The 14,828-nt window shown below is 45.5% G+C and overlaps 1 protein-coding gene across 3 annotated transcripts in view; it reads right to left on the bottom strand.

Annotated features, from left to right (window-relative positions):
• The window catches only part of NPAS2 (neuronal PAS domain protein 2), a 248,538-nt gene extending 233,952 nt beyond the window's left edge, over positions 1-14,586 (bottom strand). For all 3 annotated transcript variants that reach the window (XM_030201427.1, XM_030201428.1, XM_030201429.1), the window contains exon 1: positions 13,388-14,586. In XM_030201427.1, coding sequence (XP_030057287.1) covers positions 13,388-13,707 — 320 coding nt within the window. In that variant the 5' untranslated portion in view covers positions 13,708-14,586. The remainder of the gene's footprint in view (positions 1-13,387) is intronic.
• Between the last annotated feature and the right edge of the window lie 242 nt (positions 14,587-14,828).

Below are 14,828 nucleotides of genomic sequence, written 5' to 3'. Positions count from 1 at the left end.
TTAGTCTCACTTTCTGCTGTGTTGATAAGAAGTGATTTGCTAAGATTGTTGTTTTCATTGCTTTCTTTTCTACTAAGGCATCTTGTCTTTAGCTTTAGCTGGGGGTGACCACTTGAAGTAACCTGCCTCCATATGCCACCCCCACCTTCTAGTTTAAATGTCTAGAAATATATTGTCTGAATTTCTCCCCAAGGATTTTTTCCCTGCCACAGTGAGATGCAGCCCATCGTTACAGTATAGTCTTTTGTTTTTCCATGTATTGCCCCATCCTCCTATGTACCTAAATCCTTCTTGGTGACACCAGGCTTTGAGTCAGCTATTGAAATTCTCAGTACTTTGCTATCTTTTCTCTCCCTTTCCAAAGGTAGGTAGTACTTCAGAGAAAGCTATTGTTTGTATCAAAGGTTTTAACCCCTCTCCCAGCTCCTGAAAAGCTACCTGCGTGGCAAGTGGGGTATTACTGGACAAATCATTTGTTCCCAGGTGGATAGCAACATCAATGTTTGACTCCTTAGTTTCTTCTCTGATTATAGAGATTATTTGCTTGGTACTCCTGGTAGCTGAAGAGCCTGGAAGGCATTTCACTTTGCATTGCCCCTTGAACTGTGTTTCAAAGTGAATGCCTCTGATAATGGAATCCCCTAGTAGCAACAGTTTCCTGGTATGAGTTTCAACATTAGTGATTTGGGGGGGTGCCTTTTCTCTTTGGGTACCTTCATATCTTTTTGTTCCACCTTCATTGCTTTTTCTTCAGCCTCAGTTTTATTTTCAGGAACATCACAGTGCTGTAATGCAGCAAAAGAATTCTGTAAGGGCAACACTTGTGAGGGCGGATGCTTCTGTGTCACAAAACAAAGTCTGCCTGAGCCTACCGTGAACCATCTATTCTTAGGTGGTTTTATCCTTTGAGGCAGTGGTGAGAAGTTGGTATGATTCTGTGCAGTCCTAGAAGCTGTTTTAAGTGCATCCAATTCCTGCTTTACTTTACAGAGCTCCTGTTTTAAACTAGCAAGCTGAAGCCAGATAGGACAAGCCTTAAGTCTCCAGATGATTGGCCTTGAAACTAAAGCACCACAATTATTACAGAGAATAAAAGTCATCCTGATTGGTTGAAATGGGTATGAACAGGTGTACTATGATGGGTTAACAGTCTGCAAGATTGCCTGTGTGTGACTGAGAAGTTAATGAGTTTTGGCTTGTCTATATATGGCTGGAAAACCTTGGGGTGGGTGAGACTATAAGTCCCAGTGAGTTAGCCAAGTGGTATATCAAAAAATGTTCTCTAGGTATGAGCAGAAATGATACAGTCTGATCAAAGAATTTTCAGTTGATTTAACTTTCAAATTCCACTAGAATATAACTTTCCTTTAGTAAATAAATCTAAATATTCCCAATAATTATAGCAGTTTCATCAATGTAAAATGCAAATTTATAACCAAATTTATAACCACAATACAGATTCACAGGACAAATTAATTAAGTAATAAGCATTTAATTAAAGAGAATATCAGGTACCTAAACATATAGCCAAAAAGTTGAGAAGTTAGAATAAAATAATCAGAAATCACTTAGCAGTATTTTGGTTCAGGTCCAGCACACAGGGAACAGCTGATTTAAAGTGACCGTTGCGTTGAAAATTCTATATAGTTAATCTTTTAATTCCAACTAATAGAACACATGCCAGTCAATTTTGTTGTTTAGTCCCATAGGTTCCAATGTTTTCAATTTAAATGTCCATTTAGCCTCTCTCCGTTGCAGCATTTTCTATTGCCTCCCCTCTGATTGGTTTCCACTCAATAAAGGACACAACACTTAAGATCTTCAAATTTGTGTTTGAATGTAGTGCAATGTTCAACCATTGATTCTTTCATATTCTGGCTGACAATGTTTGATCTATGTTCTAACATTCTGATTTTTAATGCCCTCATTGTCATTCCTACGTAAAGTTTATGACAAGAGCACTAGATGACAAACTACAAAATCAGTTCTACAATTGGTAAAGTGAACTAAAGCATATTCTTGTCCATCCAAAACATCTTTAAAACTTTTAGTTTGCAATGTGATCTTGCAAATTTGGCATGTGCCACATTTGTAGTGTCCCTTGATCTTTCTGTTCACATTCACTTGCGATGGAAGTGCAGTGGGGCTCAGTTCTTCCTTTAAGTTCCTACCTCTTGCAAATGCTATTCTTAAATTTGTGTTCTGGAACGCGGGATTAGTTTGCATGATCTCCCAGCATCTTCTTACCATTTTGGAGATTTTTGGGCTTGATGATGTGGTGGAGAGACAAATATGAGAAGCTGAAAATAAAACAGTCTGATCTAAGCAGGGCCGTGCCGATGAGGTAAGCGGGGTAAGCGCCGCAGGGGGGCGCCCACCTCTGGAGGGCGCCGCCGCGGTGCTTACCCTTGCCCTGCGCCGCCGAGGACTTTAAATCTTTTACCTCGGTCACAGCAGCGTCGCAGCAGCGTCAGTGAAAGCGCTGCCGACATCTCCCTTCCCTTGCACTCATTGGTTCCCTCAGTGTCCCGCCTTCTTCTAACGTCAGAAGAAGGCGGACACTGAGGGAACCAAGAGCGCGAAGGGAAGGGAGACGTCGGCAGCGCTCCGCTTTCACTGACGCTGCTGCGACCGGAAGTAAAAGATTTAAAGGCCTTCTGTGCTATGTGCCATTTGTTTTTTGTTGGACGTATTTCACAAGGGAGACCGTTTTGCGCCAGGTTGCATGGCTGTGTACCAAAATTATGTCTAGTACACGATAAATTGGCTTACGTTTTTGAAAAAGGTTAGACTAAGGATTTTTTTTTTTTCACGTAGAGGTGGGGGTGGCAGCCTTAGAATTCTAAACGGTGTGTGTGATAGAGCGTCAATGACATTTGTCTGTGTATTATGATCTGGACGAGACAAGGTGCTGGGAGAATTCTGTGGATTTTTTTTTAAATTGGTGCATACAAATTTTAAATGATAAGAGGGCGCGGAGGGAAGAGCAGAGAGGCATGGATGGGAGGACAGAGAGACAGGCATGGATGGGATGGCATGGATGGGAGGGCAGCAGGGCCCAGGGAGAGGACAAATTGATGGAGGAGGGAAGGGCAGAGAGGGACAAGGATGGACATGGGGGCCCAGGGAGAGGACAATTTGCTGGAAATGGAGGGGAGGGGAGAGAGGAGGATTGCTGGCTATGGATGGAGGAGGGAAGGGCAGAGAGGGACAAGGATGGACATGGGGGCCCAGAGAAAGGACAAATTGCTGGAAACAGAGGGGAGGGGAGAGAGGAGGATTGCTGGCTATGGATGGAGGAGGGAAGGGCAGAGAGGGACATGGATGGGAGGGCAGGGCCCAGGGACAGGACAAATTGCTGGAAATGGAGGGGAGGGGAGAGAGGAGGATTGCTGGCTATGGATGGAGGAGGGAAGGGCAGAGAGGGGCATGGATGGGAGGGCAGGGCCCAGGGAGAGGACAATTTGCTGGAAATGGAGGGGAGGGGAGAGAGGAGGATTGCTGGCTATGGATGGAGGAGGAAAGGGCAGAGAGGGACATGGATGGGAGGGCAGGGCCCAGGGACAGGACAAATTGCTGGAAATGGAGGGGAGGGGAGAGAGGAGGATTGCTGGCTATGGATGGAGGAGGGAAGGGCAGAGAGGAACAAGGATGGACATGGGGGCCCAGGGAGAGGACAAATTGCTGGAAATGGAGGGGAGGGGAGAGTGGAGGATTGCTGGCTATGGATGGAGAAGGGAAGGGCAGAGAGGGACAAGGATGGATGTGGATGGGAGGACAGGACCCAGGGAGAGAGAAGAAATTGCTGGAAATGGATATAGAGCAAGAAATGAAGAAGAAAGGAGGAAAGTAAAGAAATAAATGGAAAGGAAGCCCTGGAAATGGAGTTAAGAGGACAGATAGCAGCAGACTCAGATACTGGGCCAGCATGATCGGAAAAAGAAAGTCACCAGACAACAAAGGTAGAAAAAATCATTTTACTACTACTACTACTTAACATTTCTAGAGCGCTACTAGGGTTACGCAGCGCTGTACAAATTAACAATTAAGGACGGTCCCTGCTCGGAAGAGCTTACAATCTAAAGGACGAAATGTCAAGTTGGGGTAGATAAGTTTTCTGAGAAGTGGTGTAGTGATTAGGAGCCGAAGGCGACATTGAAGAGGTGGGCTTTGAGCATTGATTTGAAGATGGGTAGGGAGGGGGCACGGCGTATGGGCTCAGGGAGTGTGTTCCAGGCATGGGGTGAGGCGAGATAGAAGGGACGGAGCCTGGAGTTGGAGGTGGTGGAGAAGGGTACTGAAAGGAGGGATTTGTCTTGAGAGCGGAGGTTACGGGTAGGGACGTAAGGGGAGATGAGGGTAGAGAAGTACGGAGGGGCCGCAGATCGAGTGCATTTGTAGGTAAGAGAAGCTTGAACTGTATGCGGTATCTGATTGGGAGCCAGTGAAGTGACTTGAGGAGAGGGGTGATATGAGTATATCGGTTAAGGCGGAAGATAAGACGTGCGGCAGAGTTCTGGATGGACTGAAGGGGGAGTAGATGGCTACGTGGGAGGCCGGTCAGGAGTAGGTTGCAGTAGTCAAGGCGAGAGGTAATGAGAGAGTGGATGATAGTTCGGGTGGTGTGCTCGGAGAGGAAGGGGCGAATTTTGCTGATGTTATAGAGGAAGAAGCAACAGGTCTTGGCTATCTGCTGGATGTGCGCAGAAAAGGAGAGGGAGGAGTCGAAGATGACACCGAGGTTGCGGGCAGATGAGACGGGGACGATGAGGGTGTTCTCAACTGAGATAGAGAGTGAAGGGAGAGGGGAAGTGGGTTTGGGTGGGAAGACAATAAGTTCAGTCTTAGACATATTCAGTTTCAGGTGGTGGTTGGACATCCAGGCAGCAATGTCGGATAAGCAGGCCGAGACTTTGGCCTGGGTATCCGCAGTGATTTCTGGTGTGGAGAGATAAAGCTGGGTGTCGTCGGCATAAAGATGATAGTGGAAACCATGAGAAGAAATCAGGGAGCCTAAGGAAGAGGTGTAGATTGAAAAAAGAAGGGGCCCAAGGACAGATCCCTGAGGAACTCCAACAGAGAGCGGGATAGGGGAGGAGGACGAACCATGAGAGTGTACTCTGAAGGTACGATGGGAGAGATAAGAGGAGAACCAGGAGAGGACAGAGCCCTGGAACCCAAGGGAGGACAGTGTGTCAAGAAGTAGGTTGTGATTGACAGTGTCAAAAACGGCGGAGAGGTCGAGGAGGATGAGGATGGAGTAGTGACCTTTGGATTTGGCGAGGAATAGGTCATTGCAGACTTTAGATAGTGCCGTTTCTGTTGAGTGTAGGGGGCGAAAGCCGGATTGGAGCGGATCGAGGATGGCATGAGAGGAGAGAAAATCAATACAGCGGCTGTGAACGGCGCGTTCAAGTATCTTGGAGAGGAAGGGTAGGAGGGAAATGGGGCGGTAGTTGGAGGGACAGGTAGGGTCAAGTGATGGTTTTTTGAGGAGTGGAGTACCACAGCATGCTTGAAGGTGTCCAGGACAGATGCAGTGGAGAGAGAGAGGTTAAGTATATGACAGATGGTGGGGGTGATGGTGTTGAGTAGGTTAGTGGGGATGGGGTCAGAGGAACAAGTGGTGGCTTTCAAGGAGGAGAGGAGATGGGCGATTTCCTCTTCGGTGATAGCAGGAAAGGAGGAGCAGGAGGCCTGGGTAGGTTGGATGAGAGAGTGAGATATAGGCTGAAGAGGAGGAGAGGGAGTAGTGGTGAATTCGAGGTTGATCTTCTGGACCTTGTCACGGATGTAGTGGGCCAGAGATTGAGGAGAGAGTGAAGGGGGGGGGTGGGTGGGAGCAGAGGGCACTTTGAGGAGGGAGTTGAGGGTGGCGAATAGACGACGAGGGTTAGAGCTAAGGGAATTGGTCAATTGGATATAATAGTCCTGCTTAGCGAGGAATAGGGAGGATTGGAAGGAGGATAGCATGAATTTGAAGTGAATGAAGTCAGTAAGGGTGCGAGATTTCCTCCAGAGGCGTTCAGCCGAACGGGCGCAGGAGCAAAGGTATCGGGTGCAAGGGGTCAGCCAGGGCTGGGGATTGGTACGTCTTGAGGGCCGGGAGGTGGACGGTGCAAGGGTGTCTAGAGCAGAGGAAAGAGTGGCATTGTAAGTGGAGACAGCTTTGTCAACGGATGTGGAGGACAAGATGGAAGGGAGGAGATCAGAGATAGTAGAGGATAAGGTGGAGGGGTCAACAGCCTGGAGATTTCTGGACGTAGTAGTTAGTGTTGGGCGAGAGTGAGGGGGAGGGTGCTGAAGTGTGAATGTGATAAGGTGGTGGTCGGAGAGAGGAAGAGGTGAAACTCAGAAAGTGGAGGGTGAGCAAGTAGAAGAGAGGACGAGATCAAGACAGTGGCCAGATTTGTGAGTAGGGGTGGTGGGGCTCAGTTGGAGGTTGAAGGAGGAGGTAAGAGTGAGGAACTGAGCAACATATGAATCGGAAAGGTTATCAGTGTGGATGTTGAAGTCACCGAGAATGAGGGATGGGGATGAGGGCTCAAGAAAGACGGAGAGCCAGGCATCGAAGTCGGTAAGGAAGGATGGGAGGGATTTATCAGGGGGGCGGTAAATGACTGCAACTCTGAGTGGCAGTGGGTGGAATAGACGGATGGAGTGAACTTCAAAGGATGAGAAGCTGTGAGACTGAGGTAGGTGGAGAGGTTGGAAGCTGCAGGCGGGCGAAAGTAGTAGTCCGACGCCGCCACCGCGGCCGACTGGGCGGGGCGAATGGGAGAAAAGATAACCTCCGTGGCATAGGGCTGCGATTGAGGCAGAGTTGTCCGGGGTGAGCCAGGTTTCATTTTAGCGTTTGGAATATGTCCACTTTGAGAATTTACATCTGCTATCTTATTTTGCAATGTATAGCAATTTGTTTCTAAGAATATTGCTGACAATTCCTTTCAGTGTGGCAAGTGGTGAGCGATTATTTTCATTGGGGGGGGGGGGGGCGCCAACTGATAGTCTGCAGGGGGGCGCCAGAGACCCTAGGCACGGCCCTGGATCTAAGACCTGGGAGAAAATGGGAAGAAAACGAAGAGAGGCCTAAATGCTGAGGAAGAGAGGCTACAAGATTCTCAAGATAGGGTATATAGTACCATATTTATACATTGAGAAAAAATAATAAAAAATATATGGCAAGAATATAGTAATGCAGGGAAGGCAGATTATCTGATGAGTTTACTGCGATGTGATGCAAAATGAGTGCAGGGCATACAGAGGAAAAGGAGGAAGGAGAGTCAGCTGGCTTAGATCTAGAGACAAAATAAACTTACAAGAGCTCCAGCATATTTTCATACTGAAAGGACTTCCTTCCTCAGTAATGAACTTCATAGGAATTTCACAGGTCCACTGGGAGTTTACATAATTGGGCCTCATGTACTAAAGGGGTTTTCCCAATTTGTGCTTATGGTACAAAAATTCAGTATATTTGCCTAAGTCTTAAACCAGCTCCTCTGGTTTAAAATACCCTTGTAGGCATAGAAGGGAACCCAGCCTTTTTGAAAATGATGGATTAATCATGTTAATAAAATTCATAAAATAATTTAGCACATCTGTGGATTTTTAAAAATATGCTAAACCCACCTTACAAGTACTCCTATTACAATGTATGAGAAGTCAACAACCATCTTAAAGCATCTGCTAAAAGAAGTAAATCCTATTAGTAAACAGGCTTTGAATATTTTTATCTGGCATTCAGCATGCTTTTGTAAGAACCTTTAAAGTGCCTATTTATTCCCATAAACCTCACAGTATCAACTGACAACCATCTGCATAACTGCTGTTCATTAATTCATATCCTCAAAAAAGCAAACAATATGTTAAGTTGATATGCATGAAAAAGGATCCTGTTACTTATTCATTCTGAAAACATTCCAAAACATCATTAGAAGCTGAAGTCAAACCAAAATTCATTTCCACTGTTTCTCTGAAGCATCACCCCTGAATGCTATTCAAGTTCTCCGCCTTTCTTTCCCTAACAACAGGAAGCTTAACATCACAGCTTCTAATCAGTAAAGGCTGCTGAGGTGAGATCAGGGGTATTGAATAATATCCTATGAAGCCATGTCAGAAATCATGTCACAATAAGATGCTTCAGGAGACTGGTCAAAACAGCTTACCAAATTATCAAATGAAAAATAAATAATAATTGAAACCATCTTAGCTTAGCATATTAGTGTCTTTCATTGCTTTACCCTGACACTATGGAATATAACTTACTTTTTCATCTTTCAAATTAAGGGCTCCTTTTACTAAGCTGCGGTAAAAAGTGGCCTGCGGCAGTGTAGGTACGTGTATTAGGTGTGAATGGGCCAGTTTTCACCACGTCTGCAAAAAAGGTTTTTTTTTTTTTTTAATGTGACGGGAAAAGGGCATGCAGTAAAACTGAAACCAGCGCGCGTCTAAAACTGGCCTGAGCCTGTTCCATCACCCATTGATCTAGCGGTAAGGGCTCACGCACTACACGCGCGGTGACCAGTCAGCGTGTGCCAACTGCCGATTACCACTGAAAACAGCGCACGTGGTAGGAAATAATTAATTCATCCAGGCGTTAAGAGCATGCGCCAAATATGAAATTACCACCAGGGGGGCATGCTGGCCTGGCGGTATTCTTATTTGGGCATGCGCTGCATGCACATAGACCCTACCGCGGCTTAGTAAAAGGGCCTCTCAGTTAGCAAAGAAGACAGTAAAGTCTCAGCTACTACAAACTGAATTAAATTGGTGTTAAATGTAGTTATTAGCATTCTGCTGTTCCCTGTATTGTGATGAATTAGCAGGTGAGCTGACTCATCCCCATCTTAAGCCTTTACACTGTTTGCAGCTGCTATAGCCCTGGCAGGGTTTCTACTGAAATTTACTGATAACAATATAAATACTTCCACTTTTCCACAGCATCCATGAGCTCTTTTGTTTGACTATGTAACTACTGTTATTATTTATCTTATGTATCCAGTGAAGGTGATAGATGTGTAATAAGATCATCTAGCATTCTGGCACAACGTTGGGTCTTAAAATTCAGGTTTAATTCTGTCTGTAATAAAATAAATAGTGACAAAACATGAGAAATACCCAACTGTTCTAGAAGAAATCCAGTTTCATCTACATGAATGCCTGTGACTTATTTTGTTCATCTTTCTAAATAGTCAGTAAGGTAATTGTCATGTTTTAAAGAGATCAGGGGAAGCAGCTTCTCCGCATAAAACTTGAAATGAAAATGAAGGGTGTGTTGTCGTGAAAAGGTTCGTACACAGATGTAGCTGCCCTACATGAATAAAACTCAGTTTTAAATAAATGATGTTCTAGGGCAGTGGTTCTCAAACCAGTCCTTGAGGCACACCCAGCCAATTAGGTTTTCAATATATCCACAATGAATATACATTAGATAAATCTGCGTACAAGGGAAGAAGTGCATCAATCTATCTAATGCATATTTATTGTTATCGTTTATTCTTGTTTGCTATACTGCTGTTATTGAGGAACAAATCAAAGATGTTTACAACAGGATAAAAGCAAATAAAGTGCTCCAATTTAAAAAAAATAAGAAAGGTAATAAACAGAAATAAAACAAAACATAGAAAAGAAAGTAAGATGATACCATTTTTATTGGACTAGCAATGCATTTTTTTGATTAGCTTTCGAAGGTAACCCTTCTTCTTCAGATCAAATTTCTGATCTGAAGAAGAAGGGTTACCTTTGAAAGCTAATCGATAAATGGACTAACATGGCTACCACATCACTCTACTCAATTTTAATAAGAATTAAAACATTCAAAAACAATCACACGTTTGTGTAGAGCCTTGTGAATCAGCACTGTAGCTAGTCCAATCATTACAAACTTCGAGGGTTATTAAAGGCTTTTCAATAAAGGTAACTTTTGAGCCCTGACCAAAAATTAGCATAGGAATGTTCAGTTCACAAGGAAAGCAGGAGAAAAAGGAAATAAAAAGCACTACTGCAGGCTGATTCCCACTTAGCTCTTGATGAGGGTGGAAAGCACAAGAGGATGGCCATGTAGAGAATGAAGGCATCGGGATGGGGTGTACAGAACAGTCAGTGAAGCAAAATAGTCATGTTAGCCCTCATGGAGGGCTTTGTGTGTTAGAATAAAGACTTTGAAGTGTATTCTGTGTGCAGTTGGGAGCCAATGAAGTTACTATGGGAATCCTGAAAGGGGAAGGGGAAGGGGAAGGGAAAGGGAACTTGATATACCACCTTTCTGAGGTATTTTGCAACTACATTTAAATTACGGGTACTTATTTTGTACCTGGGGCATTGGAGGGTTAAGTGACTTGACCACAGTCACAAGGAGCTGCAGTGGGAATTGAACCCAGTTCCCCAGGATCAAAGGCCACTGCACTAACCACTAGGCTACTCCTCCAAACATTTAGGTGTACCCCAAAGAACTTGGTTGAAAACCACTATTCTAGAGTAGTAGCGTTCCCAAGGTACCCAGTTCCAGGAGGGAGATTTCAGACCAGTCCTGTATTTTTAACAACCTCATACTGATGCATTATGGGACCTGTGGCACTGATTTCAATTCTTAAAATCAGGGACTAGAAATCCCACACTGCTTTGGGATGCAAGTTCAATATCAGGATTGGCCAAAAAGTCTCCATCCTGGATCTAGATAACGTGGCAGTTCTAAGACTTTGTAAAAGGAACCCTTAGATAATCATTTAAATTCATTTTGGTTATGCCTTAAAGGGATATTAAACACTTGGGGCTCTTTTACTAAGCAGTGCTAAGAAGCGGCCTATGTTCTCCCCAGCACGGGTCTTTCCCGCACTCTAAGGCCATGTTTAGCACTGCCAGTAAATGGCCGCATTTCTTATTTCTATGATAATGGCCATGCACTAATTTCCCATTAGCACGTGGCCATTACCGCCTGAACACTTGCCGACATCTATTTTGCAGGTGGTGGGGGCTCACGAACTAATCTTGCGCTAATCAGCTAGCGAGTGGCAATGCCCATGTGCTAACTGATTAGCAAAGCCACACCCACTCTCGTCCCCAAACACACCCCAAGCGCAAAATTTTTTAGCATGTGGGTGACACGCACACATGCAAAATGTACTGTGGGATGCCTGAGTGCTTCATGGTAGTGCATTTTAAGTTGCAGTAAGCATGCATTAGTGGTTACTGCAGCTCAGTAAAAGGGCCCATTAAACTGTTCAGAATAGCGGAAAGTCCAGGGGCGTAGCCAGACTTCAGCGGGAGGGGGGTCCAGAGCCCGAGGTGAGGGGCACTTTTTAGCCACCCCCCGGCGCTGCCGACACCCCCCCCCCACCACCACCACTATGAACAACTTTGACCTCCCCCCCTGCCGACGACCCTCTCGACCCCCGCCCGTCCCTGCCGTCGCCTACCTTTGCTGGCGGTGGACCCCAACCCCCGCCAGCCAAAGTCTTCTTCCTTTGTTTGGTTTCCAAGTCTGACGTCCTGCACGTTGTCAGACTCACAGATACAGAATGAAGCCCTGCAAGACTTCGTTCTGTTTCTGTGAGTCTGACGTCCTGCACGTTGTACGTAGACTTGGAAACCAAACGAAGGAAGAAGACTTCGGCTGGCGGGGGTTGGGGTCCCTCGCCAGCAAAGGTAGCAGACAGCGACGGCGGGTTGGCGGTGGGAGAGGGGGGTTGAGAGGGTCGTCGGCAGGGGGGTCCAGGGCCAAATCTACGGGGGCCCAATCCCCTGTGGCCCCATAGTAGCTACGCCACTGGGGGAAACTGCTAAGCAGAAGAGTTTTTCAAACACTTTAATGTGCCCTTTTACTATAAGCTGCGGTAAACACTAATGCATGCTTACTGGTTAGCAGTTTCAGCCATTCTGAAGCTAGGTTATTCAAAGCACAATCTACATCAGAGCTCCAGACAGAGAAAACATTGATAACATGTAGAATATGGGCAACTAAAAAGAATGGAAATAAAAATATATCAGGGAAAAAAACCTAAACAAACAAGCTAATTAGATATTTTGAAGCATCCACTTTCTGCTGATGCTTTACAATTTACTTTCATCAAGGAAGTTAAAAGAAATTATGTCACTGTGAATTTTAGTTAATATTTTGTAACGAGTCCTTGTAGCTTGTTAGCCACATTGAACTTGAAATTGTGAGGGAAATTGTGGAGTATAAATGTCACAAATAAATAAACAAATATTTGGCTTATTCTTTCATACTACGCTTTCAGACTAAAAACATTACATAGAACTTATGTTAAAATCCAGACAGAAGCAAAAGAAGATTCTGTTGATGTTTGTTGATATGATCCTAAATACATTATTTCTGCTGAGGACCATATGCAACGCTCTGATAAAATCACAGGAGACGTGCTGGGTGGGGTTGAATTTAAAAAAAAACTGCCCCGGAATTGCAATCATACTTGCTTAAAAATATTTTTTTTAATACTCATGAAAGTGTGATGGGTTTTGCTCTCTTTTGCCAATCACACAGTGTTTTCTAAAAACATGCGATTAGTTTTTCTTATATAGATTTTGACATCCACTTGTTCAGCTCTAATATGATGCCACTGGTAGGGAGTCACCTGGCAATTTCTTCAAAGACCTCGACATTCTGCATGCAGTACAGTTACCTAGAAGTCCTGCCACCGTATGCCACCTGTTTAGCTAAGTGGACTATGTAGAGAAGAGGGTTCCGTCCTCTGCCCCTCCTCAATTATGTCTATGTGAAAATATTTAGGGGGTTTTTTACTAGTGCATTTCATCTGACACAGGCCCGATTTTATTTCTATGGGGCCTGCGGCAGATAACTTGAGTCAATCTTTAGTAAATAAGGCCCAAATGCTAAAATAATTCTGTCTTCCTCTAGTTTCCTACAGTATGATCTTACTGGTACCACTGTATGTTTTGAAAATCTGCAGCTAACTGAGACACATCAATTTGCCAACTGGGATTCTTGTCATTTACCTGGTGGCACAGTATTAAGAACTACGTTATTGGTTTCTTTTGCAACTACAGCTCTGAATTGGCTTTAGTTACACAAAAAGTCAACATAAGCAGTTCATCATGCTAAGATACAGGTGTAGTACATACTTGTTGAAGATTTCACTTCAGCTGCAAGTTGGCACCGGCAAGCACATGGCTATCCAAAAGAGTAATGCAAGCAATAGACGTTCTGCATTACCTGCAACGTAATTCCCAAACCACCTTCTACTTGTTTGCAAAATGTAGTCTTAATATTTTTTTTATTGATTTTTGTAATAAAGAAGAAATAGCAATGTCTCTGCCAAGGGAGCGCGGACTAGAAACCGTTCCGCACTGATCTATGCGCAGGTAGTTTCCTAAGGTGTGATGATCCGCGCGGCGGCGCGCTTCCTCTTACCTGCTGCAGGAGCGGGGCGCGGGCTGGGAGGCGCCGCTGCTGTCGGCCGAGGCCACCTGCGCGCGGGAAAAGACGCCCTCGCGCCCACCGCGGCTCTCTCGCTCTCTGCCCGCGCACTTGGGCTTGCTTTTCGCTTTGATTTTGCGAGCTCTCCTGGCACTCGGGTCGTCGCTGCCGCCTCCTCCTCCTTCGCCGCTGCAGCTGCCGCCACTGCTGTCAAACTCGGGCCTGAGGCCAGAATCTGGCTGCAAAGTGTTAGTCAGACAGAACAAGCCGAGACTCTGGTCCGCCGCCTTCCCGCTGCAGCTGCTGTATCTCATGGTGCGAGGGGCCACTGCATGTCACAGTGCTCCAGTCAGTTCCTCAGTTCAGCTGGACCGCGGGGGCCCCCAGGGGCTGGAGGGGGTGGGGGATGGTAGGGGACACAGGCAGCTCCACTCCACACAGCAAGACGGGAGCAAAGGCTTTGGCGCTGTTTTTTGGGGGGCAAGTTCCCTCAACTAGCGCGAGGGGAGAAACTGAATCCGCTCATATAGGACGGTGAGCATTTTAGTCAGGCAGTATTTCTCATAAAAAAGCAGACGGAATATATCACAGAAATCAAACTTCTCCTTCACAGAAAATAGAAACCAATAACGCAGGAGAAGGAGCAGCAGCTGCCCAGGTGCATCGCGTGCGCTTTTCACGGCGTGGGTGGGTGGCTACCAAGAGCATTTTAATAATTCAGCTGTCTCTCAAGAGGGAATGCACCATCCTCTCCCGGCTTCTCTTCTCCCCCTTTTTTCGCTTGAGCAACGCTTTTGCCAGAACAAGCGCAGTGTCGGTGTGAGGCGAAGCTTCCTCGTTCGCGAGGATGACGGAGGGAGCAGAGAGAGAGAGCGAAAGGTATCGCAGCCGAGAAAGAGGGGGAGGGGAAGGGAGCGGCGGTGCCGTAGCCCGCCTAGAACGGGCTGTTTATCCGTGGGCACAAAAAGAAAAAGAAAAAAAAAACAGCCAGACTGGCGTCGAAAATGAATGAGGAGATAAAGAAAATAAAAGAAATGAACGCTTAATGGCGGTACTGGCAAGTAGGTAGGTGGTTTACTTTGGGATGAGAGAGAGCCGCAGCGAGCGCTCTTTCTCACAAGTGCAGGAAATGTTCCACTGACCTACATATTTTTCCAAACAGACGTGACCTTTTTTTTTTCTTTCTCTCCCTGCTGAGTGGGAGGAGACGGGCGCGCATCCAAGAAAAAGAAACCGGCGGAACAGAAGAAGTGGAGCAAAAGGGACCTGAAACAAACCTAAATAAATAAAGCCGAGAGGTTTGCGAAGTAAAAAGCAAGCACCGACTCGGATTTGTTTAAAATTATTATTGCTATTTTTATCCAGCGGTTTTTTTTTTTCTTACAGAGAGTTCATACTGGAGAGGCCCTGAAACATAAAATGGGAATTTTTTTAA

The sequence above is a fragment of the Microcaecilia unicolor genome, chromosome 4, assembly GCF_901765095.1.
Source record: "Microcaecilia unicolor chromosome 4, aMicUni1.1, whole genome shotgun sequence".
Taxonomy (NCBI): Eukaryota; Metazoa; Chordata; class Amphibia; order Gymnophiona; family Siphonopidae; genus Microcaecilia; species Microcaecilia unicolor.
The sequence above is the reverse complement of the archived record's forward strand: the minus strand, read 5'-3'. Positions and strand labels throughout refer to the sequence as shown.